This window comes from Lampetra planeri, chromosome 12 (assembly GCF_965212315.1).
Source record: "Lampetra planeri chromosome 12, kcLamPlan1.2.h2, whole genome shotgun sequence".
Lineage (NCBI taxonomy): Eukaryota > Metazoa > Chordata > Hyperoartia > Petromyzontiformes > Petromyzontidae > Lampetra > Lampetra planeri.
The window spans coordinates 6,606,419-6,622,032 of NC_136118.1; the positions used below are offsets into that span (position 1 = coordinate 6,606,419).

The 15,614-nt window shown below is 39.8% G+C and overlaps 1 protein-coding gene across 2 annotated transcripts; it reads left to right on the forward strand.

Annotated features, from left to right (window-relative positions):
* The first annotated feature begins 1,280 nt into the window (after nucleotides 1-1,280).
* On the forward strand, nucleotides 1,281-15,614 carry LOC144721589 (uncharacterized). Of its 2 annotated transcripts, none has more exons than XM_078599333.1 (12): nucleotides 1,281-2,394; nucleotides 2,835-4,738; nucleotides 6,239-6,366; nucleotides 6,769-6,903; nucleotides 8,247-8,298; nucleotides 9,523-9,696; nucleotides 10,062-10,300; nucleotides 11,478-11,576; nucleotides 11,899-12,040; nucleotides 13,551-13,646; nucleotides 14,144-14,293; nucleotides 15,309-15,614. In XM_078599333.1, the coding sequence occupies exons 2-12, from the start codon at nucleotides 4,595-4,597 to the stop codon at nucleotides 15,441-15,443; spliced, it is 1,494 nt and encodes a 497-aa protein (XP_078455459.1). In that variant the 5' UTR covers nucleotides 1,281-2,394; nucleotides 2,835-4,594; the 3' UTR covers nucleotides 15,444-15,614. The 2 variants fall into 2 exon arrangements, with proteins under 2 accessions (XP_078455459.1, XP_078455458.1); XM_078599332.1 differs by having other exon boundaries at nucleotides 1,590-2,394; nucleotides 14,563-15,614.

The window sequence follows — 15,614 nt, forward strand, 5'->3', positions numbered from 1 at the left end:
TGTTTTCATGATATGACAGCATCTCTTTCGTAGCATCTGCCGCATTTTCCCAGTGAATGAATTGGGAAAAACAATCGAAGGAACATTCAACAGGGCAGCAATTTTAAAAGTGGGGTATCGGGATGTTAACCTTAATGATTCTGCTCACAAGATATATTTTGTGCTCTTCAGTAGCCTATATTTTAACTTCTTAAATTAGTATGTGTCAGTGCCTGTGGTGTTGAAAAAGGGGTTAACCGTATAAATAAGTAATTGCTCTACAATCTAATCACTATAGTTTAAACTGTTTTATGGTGTCTTTTTGAGACATTAACCTTCTCGTGCTTCAGCTACTGAATTCATTTTCTAGAATTTATGGTGTAACATGACCAAATGGTTTCTGGACGATCATATACCATCTGTCTTCACCGTGGGAGAGACGTAATGAGCGTGTTTCAAGCCTAACCCAATGTTAGGTGTGGTCAATTTATCCAGTATGGTCTCTTTTTGAAAAAAGAAAATATTGGGTTGTCCTAAATATCTGACATTTGACTGCAGCTTTGCTGGTCATATGTCCTTAGACAGCATATTGTGAGCTGCTATTTATACTATATGACAAAAGGATTTTTACATTACTTTTTAAGCTGCAGGCTGTACGCTAAGAAGTGTGAAAGCAAATAAACGGGCTGTACAGCCACGTATTGACAAGGTGTCAAGCTGCCACAGTTTAATACAACTGAGAATTGCTGTTTAAATCTCATACTGTTTGCAGGGGGTCAAAAGAAAGATCTTGATTCATTGTGTGCTCAGTCCATCATTTTCTCATTAGACGTGTGCAGCAGTGCACATATGTCTCCTGGTAGGGGGCAATCTATAACAAGTTTGGGGGCAATTCTTCTAAACAAGTTAACTTGCAGTTGTGTAAGTGCATTTTTGACCAGGTCGCCAGTATTCCACATGAAGAGCCAACAAGTCAGGAGGCCAATGATCACCAAGCTGTGCTTGCACTACCGAAGAAGATATGTCCGTCTAAATTTTTGCTAAAAAGTATATTGCAATATATTTTCTTGGTTCTTTCGGTAAAGTCACGTAGAAGGGAAATAATAAAATAATAAAAATAAAACAGCAGAAAATAATTCTCACGACGTTTCGGCCACAACGCAAGCAGCCGTCCTCAGGTGAAGAACAGGTCTGTCGGAAAGACAGTGTCTGAATGAACACCACCAGGTTTGGCAGCGTATATTTAAGCTGGGTTGGAGGGGGAAGTTGCTTGCGTTGTGGCCGAAACGTCGTGAGAATGATTTTATTATGTTTTATTTTTATTATTTTATTATTTCCCTTTTACGTGACTTTACCGAAAGAACCAAGAAGATGAATCCCTGCAGTCACGAAAGCTTTAAATCGAAATATATTGCAATATGTTACATGCAAAACAAGATCATATAGAACGTGTCTTTTTTCATAGGTAAGTGTAATCGATTGCTTTCTTTCTGGTTGTCCAGTTGTATCATTTTCTAGTTTAATCATAAAAGAGGAAATAACTTGAGTATCGGAGCCTCAGCATGTGCTGTTTCTTGTTTGTTATCAGCGTATGTGTACGCATTTTGCAAATAACGATAACAACTGGAAAGAGAGTCTCCATTTCCTTTGTGACCCCCCAAACCATATTGTGGTGTTAAGCCTGAAACCAACAAAACGTGTGCACGTTTTTGGTAAGCTGATAACAAAAACAAACATTTACACATGTAGAACAACTGTGAAGTGCATACTATGATTTTGGAATCGCTTCTAATACTGAGTTTGATGTATTGTTATTTTCTCCTTAAATCGCCTCTCCACCCAAAAGCTTAAAATGATGCACTACATACATGTGCACTACATACATGTTTACTCGTGTTCTATGTGAAGCTAAAATTACACACAACGGTTCTTCTGAATAAATATTTGACACAGCAGACTGAAAATATAGTTACCAAACAATAAAATTGGCGCTATTGAACAGGATATATGTACCATGTGTCCCGAATGCTTATGCTGTAAAACATGTGATCATATCCGTTGCATTTTGCAAACGCGCTATAATTGCTGTACATCAGGAGCCAATTTCAAATCAACTCGCTGAAAGTTACAGCAACTATGTGACAAGTGGAACACTTGCATCAACAACGTGACTGAGGGTTTTATTCATATGCACTTTTCATTTGGAGAAAAGTCAGTCCCGAATTGTTGTTTCCCATCTGATTACCCACATTACCAACCAAAAAAGCCATAAAACCATAAAGCTGAGGTTGGGGGGGGGAATTTCCTGCCGATAAAAAAAATCACCCAGCTCTCGAGCAATCCTGGGAGGACCCGGAGGTTTTTAACAAAAATTAAACGCGAGCTGACAAGCACTCGACTACACAGCAACTCCGGGTGAGTTCATACCTTTGATCATTCTCACACGGATTATTGCTTCTGTTGTCATTTATAGATGAAAAATTATGGCTTTGAACAAATTGCGTTTCTCTTTCATGTGTTAAAATACGAAACTGTAAAAAATTACGAATGTTTAACATGCTCTACAGAATTGCAATATCAACACGGGTACACTAAATACAATAGTTGTGATGTATAGGTATTTAATTTATGTCATTATTTTTTCATACGCACGAATAAAAGCAGCACCACCACACATTCTGAACTTAGCTTTGACCTTCACAGACTCACCAAATGTCTACTAATAGTGCCTAAATTATCAATACGGGGCAAATTATACATTCATAATGCATACAAATGTATGTAAATGTAGCATGTACGTTATCTCTGTGTAGTACAATCAGGAAAATAATTATGTTGCAATTCTACGTTTTCAGATGCGCTTCTGCGGCCATCTGAAATGCCCTTGCTTCCAATATTAGAAAGCAACTGGATCTACGCGTTTTTCAATCTAGATTGAAAACTCATTTCTTTAGAACTGCTGTTTGTGTTTAGTTTATTGTTCTTCCCCGGCACCTCTGAGTAGCACGATTGGCTACGCACGGTTTGAAAGAAGTTCAACATACGTACATATATTCATGCGGGATGCTGCTGTATAGTGGTCAGCTCGCTTGACTTGCAATCCAAAGGTCGCCGGTAAGATCTCCCGGTGCAGGGTAAAAAGTGGGGCATGTTTTTGAATTCCCGCCCCCCCCCAACCTCCGTCCACTCAGCAGTATAAATAGGTACACCACAAAGAGTTGATTGGCTTGTGGTGGGGTAAAGTGTGGGTATTCCTACCTATTCCAAGACGTCTGGCCAGCATGCAAGAGTATGTCAACAATACTCTCTAGAGCTTCTCTAGGGATCCCTCTAATGGAGGCCATTTTGCCAGTAGTGGCGTTGGCGAGACAAATCATGGCTGCACCTTTAATCTTTACCTTAATACATATATATGCTGCAGTTGTCCCATTGTTTTCCAAAATCCCCAAAGCTTGATCATGGCTCATGATGATGAAGCTCGGGAAAATAAGATAAACTTTCTGAAAAGACAACCATTGATATTACAGTACTTGTGAAGTATTGGAAATGACGGCAGGAAACTCCTTGACGGGTAACACACTTCTTTTATTAAATCTTCACTTATCTCGATACAACGTGTGGTCTCTCTTCTTCCGAGTACGGTCACCATACACCGGTACAACTCGTAACTCTATTCTTCTTATAGCACACTGTGCCTGACTCGTGTAGACCCTCTGCCTCTGTCTACACTCTTCACTCGTCTCGTGTAGACTCTAGGCCTCTGGCTACACCCACATCACTCGTCTCGTGTAGACTCGTCTTGTGTAGACCCTATGCCTCTGGCTACACACACATCACTCGTCTCAGGTAGACTTGTCTCGTGTAGACTCTATACCTCTGGCTACACACACATCACTCGTCTCGTGTAGACTTGTCTCGTGTAGACTCTATACCTCTGGCTACACACACATCACTCGTCTTGTGTAGACTTGTCTCGTGTAGACTCTATACCTCTGGCTACACACTCTGCATGCTGACACTGCATGCTCACCCTACACTCCGCCTCTGGGTTACACAGAGTCCCGGTCCTCACAGGACTGCGGGACTAGGTACCGCAGGGCCCTATCTCTTCCTCTCCGTCTTCAGTCTTCGCTGGTTACACTCTCCCCGTGCGCCTGTGCGCATCACCTTATATAGTCCCTCCTCCCGGGAGACGGAGCGGATGCGGACCTCGATGCGAGCATCGCTCCTTAGCGAACCAATCACAACGCGCTATCTCTACGATCCTCTTTCCCCCAGCGCGTGTTTCCACTCACCAACCAATCACGCCGCGCTGCCACCCGATCACTCCCACACCAGCGCGTCACCGGCACCCAGCCAATCAGCACCACACAACCCACGATCCCGCGCTGACCCCTGATCCCTCACCGTCAGCGCGCGTCACCACACACACATCCAATCACGACGCGCTGGCACCTGATCGCCACCCCAGCGCGTATCACCACTACACTTGCATACAGTATTGCGGAAATATCAACCCGAAGTTGCATTTGTAATTTCCTTGTGGTTTAATGTTTTGCTACGATTAGAATATGTCTTGGCACTAAAGTCGGATATTAATCTTTCAGCTAATTGCATGTTTTTTTTTTCTGCGTGGCCTGCTGATAGCTCATTTCACGGTGTGAGGTTGACAATGGCAAAATGTTTGGGAGAAAAAATCATTTGCGAAGGATATTTGAGAAAGTCTCCTCCTCCAAATAAAATTGTCTTCAAAATATCGGTGAGCAACTTGTTGGCTGGGTTATCAAAGTGACTCGGCTCCCCAAGTCAAGCTACGTCTGTTGGCGCAAATGATTACTTTGAGTTGTAGACACCGCATTTAATAATTTTGTGTCAAACTGGGAACCCCCTATCATGAGAGGAGATTGCTTGCCTGCAATATTGGCAGTTCACCAGCATTGATTCAAGCAAGCCTGACTACTGATGAGATACTCTATGTCGAAACCAGTCCAGAGTTCGCTTGTGAAGAAACATTGCTGCTGAAACGATGTACTCCCAGAATGTCATGCCACTGCTGGGTTGTATAAGTAATACTTTCATATGTTTATGTGCACAGACAGATATATGGAGGATACAATTTGTCTAATTATTTATTTCATACTTGCGGAGTATGGATTGGGAGCAAAGGTTAACTTTATCAGGTGGAAAATTATGAACCCAGAGACCTGAGTTTTATTCCCGGCCATGGATGATTTCAGTTGGGAATGATATCTGAACCGATGCTACCCCTCTCCACCCGCAATTACGAAGCAGCTTCCATGAAATGTTTTTCAACATTGACTTAAAACGCGAACCATCATTTGAAAATTGAACCGCGGCAATAATGTGTTCAGCTGAGCGATCCTCCGCGAGATGTAATGAATCATTCTCGTGCTGGGAGTGAGTGTTTCTGTGTGGGCATTTAAATATACAGTAGACTACTGTGTTCCGACTTACGAACCGTTCGACTTACAAACGGGTCTCAGGAACGAATTGCTTTCCTAATTCGAGGGCTGCCAGTTAAATATTTCCTTTTTTCGTAATAAATATCGACATACTTGTTTTTCCATCGGTATGTTATGACTGTTTTGCAATGAACTATTTCATTTCTGCCCCTTAGAGATGCTGTCAAATGTTAATGCTCAACAAGAGCGATACTTGTTGCAGTATTTTTCAGTTCGATTATTACTGAAGGTGTAATACCCATAATACTACACGGCCGTCTGCTTTACAGTGGACGTTGAAGGTCCCCTGACGTCATTCGCAAGAGCAGGCCATTTGTGTGCCAGAGTCAGGGTCCACATTTTTTCCCGAATTCGGAAATTACCTGCACCTTACTCTATTAGGATTTTTCATAACAATCATCACCCTCTACTGGCATACTAACGCCTGCTTGCAGTCCAGGTGCTGCACATTGACAGCTAGCACTGTGGGTGCTGTTTAATATATGAGACGTGATTTAAAGTGTTTTGAGTTGTCCTGGTGTTTAGGGCGCTATACAAAAGACGATGATAATTTTTAATATTGAATCTGTATTTGATCAGAAGTATTTCCAAGTTCAAATAATGGTTTTAAATATATGGAATGCGATATAAAATAATGTACTTTTGGTAAAGTTTAGATAAACCTCTTTCAACTCTTCTCCAATGACTTTCTCCACGACCTGTAACTAAATGTTTTAAATTGTCATTTACTATTTGATATAGAAATCATTTTATATGTGTGTTCTTTCTCTGTGCAGATCTCCTGGAAGAAACGTTACTGTGTTCTTTGTCAAAATGAGCAAGGCAGTTACAGCTTTAAATATTACAAAGACGAAAAGGAATTCAAGGAAGGAAAGCCTCTTCTTGGGGAATTTAAAATAGGAACGTAAGCAAATAGCATCAGTTGTATTGGCACATCCATGTTATATTTATGTTTACCATATTATCTTGATTATAATTAGACACACTTCTCCTCCCCCTCCCCCCTTATTTTTTAAAGCAAGAGTTGGGGGTGCCTCTTAGAATCCACTCAGTGTGTGTCCTGTGTTGTATAACTCGATTGACTCTCGGCACAATTTTAGGATCTGTCTTACTTGCTGGAGAATTTTATAATCCGGAGAAAATGGTCAGGACGTTGCTGTGTAAAATAGTTGTTTTTTATTGTGTTAGCAATGAAACCTGGACATTATATGTTTTTTTATGTAATGACATTTGGGTGTATTTCAGATGTACCAATTAACAGAAACGTTGCCCCACTTTATTGACATCGCTTCTCTGCTATTTTCAGTCTGCAGGAGCTGACAGATATCCCTGAAGTCAGTGATGTATGGCTCATTGTGCCAAGCGTGATCATGCACAGAACAGAATCCGTTATATATTTTAAAACAGAAAGCCGTGAGCTCTTCCTCTTCGCCGAAGATAGGTAGGCCAAAGTCTTCTACACAACTCGTCGTGCAGTCCATTTGCAGTTGCTTCCAGGTTGTGAATAGAGATGAACCTTGCTTGATTCATAATTGATATTTGGGTTAGGCCACCTAATGATATGGACAAGTTGGTGTCGTCAAAACTCTCCACAACCCAACAAGTTAACTCGTCACATGTTGTATAAATGGTTAACCAAACGCCAATTGTTTTGTTTCATCATAGGGTAAGTTGAAGAACAATTCCCACAACGAAATTTATTTTAAACAACCCAAAAATATCTTATGAATTGTATCATTGGCTATTAAAAACTATGTGCAAAGTGGCGAACCTTCAAGATTAAGATGTCACCAAGATGTCAGCATGGCCAAAGTTGATGATACCACCACAACGCTTTCCACCCTCTGGTAGATTCCACAGTTGTTGCACAGCAGATATGCAACTTCCAAGATGTGTCCTAACAGTATACTACCATCTGGCCTTAGGTCTTCCCTTGGACGTCGAACTCATGGAGATAATTCCAATGTGTGTCTCGGAAATTGGCCCTCCCCCATGCTGCTCTCTTGAATAAGGTTTGCAATGAACCTTGGTGAGATTAAAATTGAGCTTTATCGATATTCTCGCTGTGGTGGCAAGATGTTATCTCTGTCACCTGGTATGCAGGAGGTCATGGGTTCGATCCAGACCCTGACGCCTGTATATTTGGAGTTTGCATGTTCTTCCCGTGGTTGCGTAGATTTGTATCCGAGTCCTCCGGTTTTTCCCTTTACATTTAGAAACATGCGTTTAGATTATTTGGCTGCTATACATTTTCACACGATAAGCCACTTCGTTGAGCTGTCATTTGTGGCCAGGTCGCTTCTGAAAAAGAGCTATACAGCTCAGTGGGCTTTACCTGGCAAATAAAAGAGTTTAGTAATATATTAGCAGCATAGTGATTCATACATATTTCATTGCATAATATTGATTGTAAAGCAGACGGTGCATGCTTCTAATCACAAGTGGAAGAAAGTGATATGTTTCAATTCGGATATTGTCCAATCGGTTCTCATTGCCCAAGCAGCCACTAGAGGCGCTATTATTCACAGTTATGTATTTTTAAAAAATCTATAATTAATCAAATGGTTACCCTGAATCGCGACAACGTGTTGCAATTACTAAATCATTTAGGGGTGAATTGTTCCACCTCTATTATAAATAGGAAACATATAACAGAATTAACATTCCACACGTGATTTACATATTACATTATTCTTTTTAAATTGTCATAAATGTAACTTTTGTTAAGAAATATACTGCATCTGTTCACTTGTGCAATGTTTCTACATTATGTTTTATGATCAGAGAGGAAACAAAAAAGTGGTACTTGGAACTAGAGAAAATTAAAATGTCAAAGGTGAGTAATGATACCATGTCGGATGTTTATATTTTTATCACCGCATTAAGTTAGCTACTTATGAAATTACACGTGGAATGCCGATCTCCAAATAATTGTACATTACTAATTGGATTATTATACTTATTTGATTTTCATGAAAAAGCAAACATAAATTTCAAGCTATTATCTTTTTCTCATCTGCTAACAAGAGGCAAAATGGCTATGTACGTTACAGTCATATGAGAGATGGAATGAACAAATGATTAATAAAGGTCCAAGGCTGGAGGACGTTTTAACAATTCTGGCAACTGCCTGATGATTCTGGTTGTAATTACCAGCGAAACATTGCACCCAATTGTTGTTGAATGTTTGGCTTGCTCCCCAACATGCCGGTGTGCTGAGGCAGTAATACATTGGCACATTTGTTCACGCGACATCTTTATTAAGTGGCTGCATAGGGTGGAGGAGGGTGTACAACACACACTTTACTTACACGATCCGACCCAAAAATCTATTATGAATCATAGCATTGGTCGTGAAACATATTGTACGTTTCCACACTGGTCAGTGGGGGAGATAACTGGTGAGGGTTGGTGGCATAGACGTTGAAGCATAAAAGTAAAGTACAGGTTTGCCTCGCTTAATCCGGATTCAGTCACACGTGGGACAACATTGTGGGACTGTTTGCGCGACTCGGCGGCAGCTGTCTCGTGTGTTTTCACTTTGTGCGCCCTTTTTTGGAACCGCATGAAGCGAGGAAAATCTGCAACAATAAATGTTGCTGAACTACCCTCTGCTCTCTGCTGACACTGTAACCTCACAGCAGCCCACCACCACACTTGTATTGTTCATGGATGTCACCCACCCAAGCACTATGCAGGCTCAATGCCAACTTATTCTTAGGCTTTTTTCGGTAAAGTCACGTAGGTAAATTTTTTAAATTAAAATTAATAAAAGTAAAATAAAATAAAAAATAAAATAAAAATCACGACGTTTCGGAGGCAACACAAGCTTCCGTCTTTAGGTGGAACCGTCACAGCACGCTTGCTGTACCTACGTGACTTTACCGAAAAAACCTAAGAATATGAATCCTTGCAGTCACGAAAGCTTCAAATCTAGAATCAATGCCTACTTAGCATCAGAGATCTGAAGAGAGTGGTTCCAGGTAATTTGATCTTAGGCGTAAAATGTTATATATATATCCAGTATGTTGTTACGTATACGACACATATATTTTCACAGAGTGAATACGAGTGCATGAATGTGAGACCAAGTCCACTGAAGCGGGTCAACACACATATAGAGAATCACCCACCGAAGATTTGCATTCAAAAGACCGTCTCATGCCCGCCGTGTCTCAAAGGAGGATTCTGCTCGTGTCATAGGCAGCTCACGGTGCCTCTGTCCAGCGAAAATGTAAGGAACTATGAGCAGACATAAATAGGTCAAGGTAAATGTGGAATGGCTTTCACGAGAAGAAGCTTGAGAGAGCCCCCTCTAGAGGGTATACAGAGTGGGCTTACTCTTCCACAATGGTCGTTCACTAACGGCAGAGGAGGGGATTATTTAAGAATATTGCGAACGTTCAATTTCCATGCCATGAGCTTGAACCAGTCACCGCGACATTCGATACAATATAAGACTTTGCTAAAATATTTTGTGAATCGGATTGATAATTATTAAATGTTGATATTATTCTGTACAATGTATTATTGTTTTGTTGATATATGTCACAAATATTAATTATTTAATTTGTTGTATGATGTTCACATATGTCAAAGGGTCCGAGCATCCACAATGCACCAATGGAGCTCATCACATTGAATGTCCCAGAGGCCAGACCATGTTCTGATCACTGCTGTAGACAGACCGAGAGCATGACGGTCGCACAACAAGAGACGGGTTTCCTGCATTCGGCTCGCGACATGCAAGACATTGATCCACGATCATATCCAGTGAATATCAGGGATGATAAACTACTAACGGGAATGTTCTCAGACGCTTTAAATCGCAAGTTAAGGTATAATGGGACTTTTTTTGCCAGTATCAAAGTTTGAAGAAATAATAATAAGTTTTACCCTTTCTCGCAATTAAACAGGTGTTTAGATGTTTGATTCCTTGCTAAAGGTTTATATTTGGTGTTTTAACATCTTAACACCTGTTATATTACCACAAAGGGTAAAACCTATTCTATTTTTTTACACGCTTTCTTTTAACTCACTCTGTTGTTGTTGTTGTATCCTCAAATCTTGTAACTTCCCAATGTGGTATCGACTGCAAACTTGGTATACTTATGTCATACTGATGACAATACTATATTCTATCATAAAAAATATATATATTTTTCAACATAATTTTTTTTATATGTTATGTTTCGGCTTGGGTCTAATTGTCCACGCTCAACTGACGTTGGCTGTATATCACCACGGTTCGTTATGGCAAGCTTCGGGGCCACTTCCTGGAGTTGTGGAGTTCTGCCATTACTAGTACAATTAATAAAAGCGTGTTTTGAAAACAGTTTTTTTAAAATATTACTTATCTATACTGAGGTATAATGCTTTTAAAAAAATCAGTATGAAGTTATTAAACACGCTGACGTAGTGTGGTTGGCATGGGCCATTGTGCAGGGAATTAAAATGACCCTGCCCCCCGCCTTCTTTGTAGCCTGGGGCCTGAGCACTCCAATCAGTGGGCCTCAGTGCTGTTGCAATGTCTGCACAACACTCGATAGCTAACCAACTGTGGGCACATCTCACCTTGTGGCACAAGCGTGGGTTCTACGTTTTCTGCGTGGATTATTATGGGTGGTGACGTGGCCAAGTAGCGGCGCGTTCGCCGCTTCTTGCAGAGGTTCATGGCTCGAATCCAACGGCCGCCCTGGTTATTACTGTGGTGTGTATTCACTATATTAATACGACCGTCGACTTCACGGTGAACGTTACAGATCCCATGACATAATTCGCAAAAGTAGGCTTTTGTGTGCTGGTGCCATGGTCCAAATTTGCTGATAAAAAAAAAATACTTGTAAATTATTAATTTGGGATTATATATCGTAAGAAATTGTGATAAGACTCAGTGAGGATTTCCTGGGTAAACAAGATTAATATATATACAATTTGCAATAAAAAAAATATAGATGTTGCAAAACATGAACAATGTTCTTTCTTCCTGTATGAAATGTGGCATCACTGTTACAGAAATCTGGAATCTGAAAAAGACATGAAAGAGGTTTCAAAGTGTATCACTCTGCAAGATGTAGAAAAAATTGCATTTGTTAAATTCCAGGAACAAATATGGTAAGTACTGCCATGAGAGAGCACAGTTCTACATTCTACTTTCATAATTTAAGGAATATAACACTTAATACCTGATAGTGCATACGAGAAAGTGTATGGGAAAGAGTTTACAATCTTACTGTGTAGGTTTCCATCCCTGTGGTGTGTTTTCCTGTTGCGTTGTTCGGCATTATATCACACAATTCACTCCATATCTTGGGAACTTCTTCCTGAACAACCTGTTGTGCAACCCGAAAACGCATCACAGAACTGTCAATCCGATTAAGAAGACGCATCCAACCGGCCACACTGACCTTTTCTGACCGAATACGATTGGATGCAGTGTTGCTGGCTGGAAGGTGGACCCAGGTTCGGAATTGAGTGAAATCCTGCACATAGGCGACTGGGTCATCACCGTGGGTGAAATGAAACCTCACAACCCCGAGGATATTTTATTCTTTGCAAACCGCTACGCCAAAAATAAGGTAAATGTTTACTATTGGTATCGCTTTGCACAATGGTGCTGAACAGCTCTCCGATGTTTTTGCAGCTTGTAGCGCGTGTTGTTCGGCACGATGCCTTATGTTTCTCTCTATGTGCTGGAAACTCCTTCAGTAACTAAATTCATTTCCCGAAGAAGCTCCCCACGCATGGAGAGAAGTATCACGCCGAAGAACACGTCGTGCCACCTGAAACACACCAGAAGGCGAAACGGCACAATGATATTGCATGTTGAAATGTGTTCGTTTCCATTTAGGTTACAGTACATATAGTCACATCATACTCTGGGAAAAACATTTGGTAAGGCTTGCTTAAAGAGCCTTTTCTTCTTATCTTAATATGGTGCCCATGGGAGTGGTGGTACAGTGGTTAGCAAACAGTTCCATTATTCTGGCTACATGAGTTCTATTCTTAGCCACAGCTAACATCAGTAGTGAGTGATTTACAAACTGGTCCTTGCCTACCACTCCTTCACCAACCTGTACTGACCAGTGTGGTGAACTATGGTCAAACAATCTCCTGTGATTGACACAGACAGGGCAGGCCATCTTCTAGCAGTGAATTAATAGACGTGGCAGCAAGGGTAGCAACTGCTGCCCTTGCTGCCATTGCGTGCGTTGCCAGGGCGACCACGGGGGTCGTGATCCTCGATTCAAACATCAACCGCCAAACGAAGTGCCCGATGTGCAGGGGTGCGGGCATCTAGATGACGAATCTGTCCAAAGAACGTCGTCCGCCTCTTAATAGACACGCTCAATGAATTGACCTATTTCATTCGCTGCCTGTGCGATGCAAGATATATATTTAGAGTTTTGTCACGTATACATGAAGATATTTGAACAGTTTATAAGGGAAATGCCATTCTTTTTTGGATGCATACATTTTTCAAATTTTGTAACATTCTACACTATTGCATAACATGTTTTTAACCATTAAAGGGTCAAAGTAGCCCTGTAGATCATTGAAAATTATCAGCCAAAACCTTTGCACGTTAATAATTGGAGAACAAATTAGGAAATATGTATACTGTAGTAAATTTACATCTCATGCAGTATGCATGGTGGTCAAGATGTTTTCATGAGACAAAAACTGGCTCAACCTAACATATGCATATTTTGGGTACATTATGTATAGAATACATCTCATTGTATGCCGGTTTCATCAAATCTAATTGTATTAAAATAATATTGGATGAGACTGCATATTTTAATATCCTTTTCTCAGAATGTTTTCACTACTTCTGATTGGATGATATACATATTCACATGCACACAATCATATAGTGTATCGGAAAGTTGGTGTCTGTGTGGTATTTTTATTCTAGATTTGAAGCTTTCGTGACTGCAAGGAATTTAAATCACGACGTTTAATTTATTTGTTTTCCTTTTTTAACCTACGTGACTTTACCGAAAAAACCAAAGAGGATAGTATTTTTACGTTGAGGATGTTTGCATATATGCCGTTGGCATAGTACTAACACACTTCTGTGTATAGATTCCGATCACCTTTGCTCGTCTCCCGCAAGGAAAATTGTTATTCGCCATCAAAACTGAAAACGAAGACTGGGGGATAGAGACCGAAGGACCTGTGGTATGTCACGCCTTCACATATTTTTGCACACAGCGTTGGTGTACGGTGCCTTTTCTGCAATATTTTGCTGTCTTTTCTTGGATATTCTGTTTTCACATAGTCACTTTAAGATGTTTTCTTGTTCATGTTTTTGTTTTTTGTTTGTTGCGGTTGCACCCGATTCAAGAGCCGAATGGCTCACAGGGCTATACCGAATAAATGAAATTGAACTTGTATAAACACCCATTAATGGAGTTGGCCATACATCCAAATCTAGGACCACAGAGTTTGGGAAATTGTTTTTCTGCTGATTAGAGCTGCCTCCCAACTTATCTGTGCTTTCACACATTTGCGGAATCTGCGCCATGTTACAAATTCTACTGATTTTAGGAGATTCATTCATTATGTTCGCAATGCTATTGCATTTCTACACACTACACCCGACTAAGTTTATACAGCGATGGGAAAATATGGAAGTCTATTTGGAAAAAAGGGATTATATGTTTTTTTCTTTTCAGATCAAGCACATAAAACCTCGTTCAGTGATAGCACAACATGGATTAAATCTACCAATATGCATCACGGACCAGAAAACAGTGCCTTGGCAAATAACGGAGATTAACTTCCACTCTATCAGTCTTGTTTCTGCTGATAAACATTCCACTCAGGTAAGCCATTCACTCCCAAATAGATGCATACGCACATCATACATAAAAACAAAAAATCTAACAAAAACATTGTAATATTTACGATTAATTTATCGTCGTATTTTCGTAAAAGTAAAACCTAAATTCACTCTGGCAAATGTCTCTCATGATGGCATCTTTACATCGCTATAAAATAGTTCAGTTGATTTAATTCAAGTTCATCGCCAGTGGTTTTTGCGATTTCCACAAAAAATGCAGAATTTGCTGTTTATTGCTTATGATCTTTGCAGCGTGTTGGGTGCCTCCTGAACAAATGTACCACCAAACTGTTGCTAGTGCTGCAGCCGAAGGACTATATTCAAGGGCTTGTGAGCGAGGTTGAAAAAATGTACCCCCAAAAGGAGTACGATACCGATATGCACTAACATTTATTGTTTCCCAGTCTCGTACTGCGCGATTCACGTATGTGTAGAGGCAAGGATATGAATCTTGCGTGCAAAATAAAAACGGATTCAGTCTTGTATTTAAAACAAGGTATTAACAAATCACAGCGTAAACAAATGGAGCTAATAAAATATAAGCCTCTCAGTCCCAAATGGACATATGCACACTCAAAGTGAGGAGTGACATTAAAGATGGAATGTTATTGTCAGGTGTGCATGTACTCGCTTTTTAAAAATATTTTTTGTAAGCTGGATTTTTTTTTATAATGCAACTTTTTTTTATCATTTAACACCTGCTTTAACCAACGTGTGCTTAGAATTTTTAAAGCTATATTTCCTGTCTATGTTAACGTGTTTATTATTACACTGGTTTGTGGTAAAGAAAACAGTTGTTACTATTTGTAGAAATATTTTTCTTATTATGTGATGTTAAAGCAGCACATGCCATTGTTAACTCTGTTCTGTATATTCAGGGTGGGCCAAATGTCAGGACACGTGGTTATTTTATTTGAACACTGGCATTAACATGTTTATATATGATTTAAGTTAATATTTGATCTATTATTAATATCTTTTTTCTTCTTTTTTTTAAGGCATCATCTCAAATCCCTCGTTTAAAAAATACTCGACCGAGAACCCTGAATGAATTGAGATTAAACATAATTGCTGAATGTTCAAAGATTACACCTCTAATCTTAAATAATGCCTACATTCATTTCGACAGATAATTCATGCATGCATTAACATTAATGGAAGTCAGTTTGAACATGTTAAAATAAATAAAATTACCCTTTGTGATTTGTTAAAATAAATATAACCCGTGTCTTGACTTTTGGGCCAACATGTCTTATTATAAGTGAGGTATCTTTATTGCCAATTCAATAAAATTTTATTGTTAA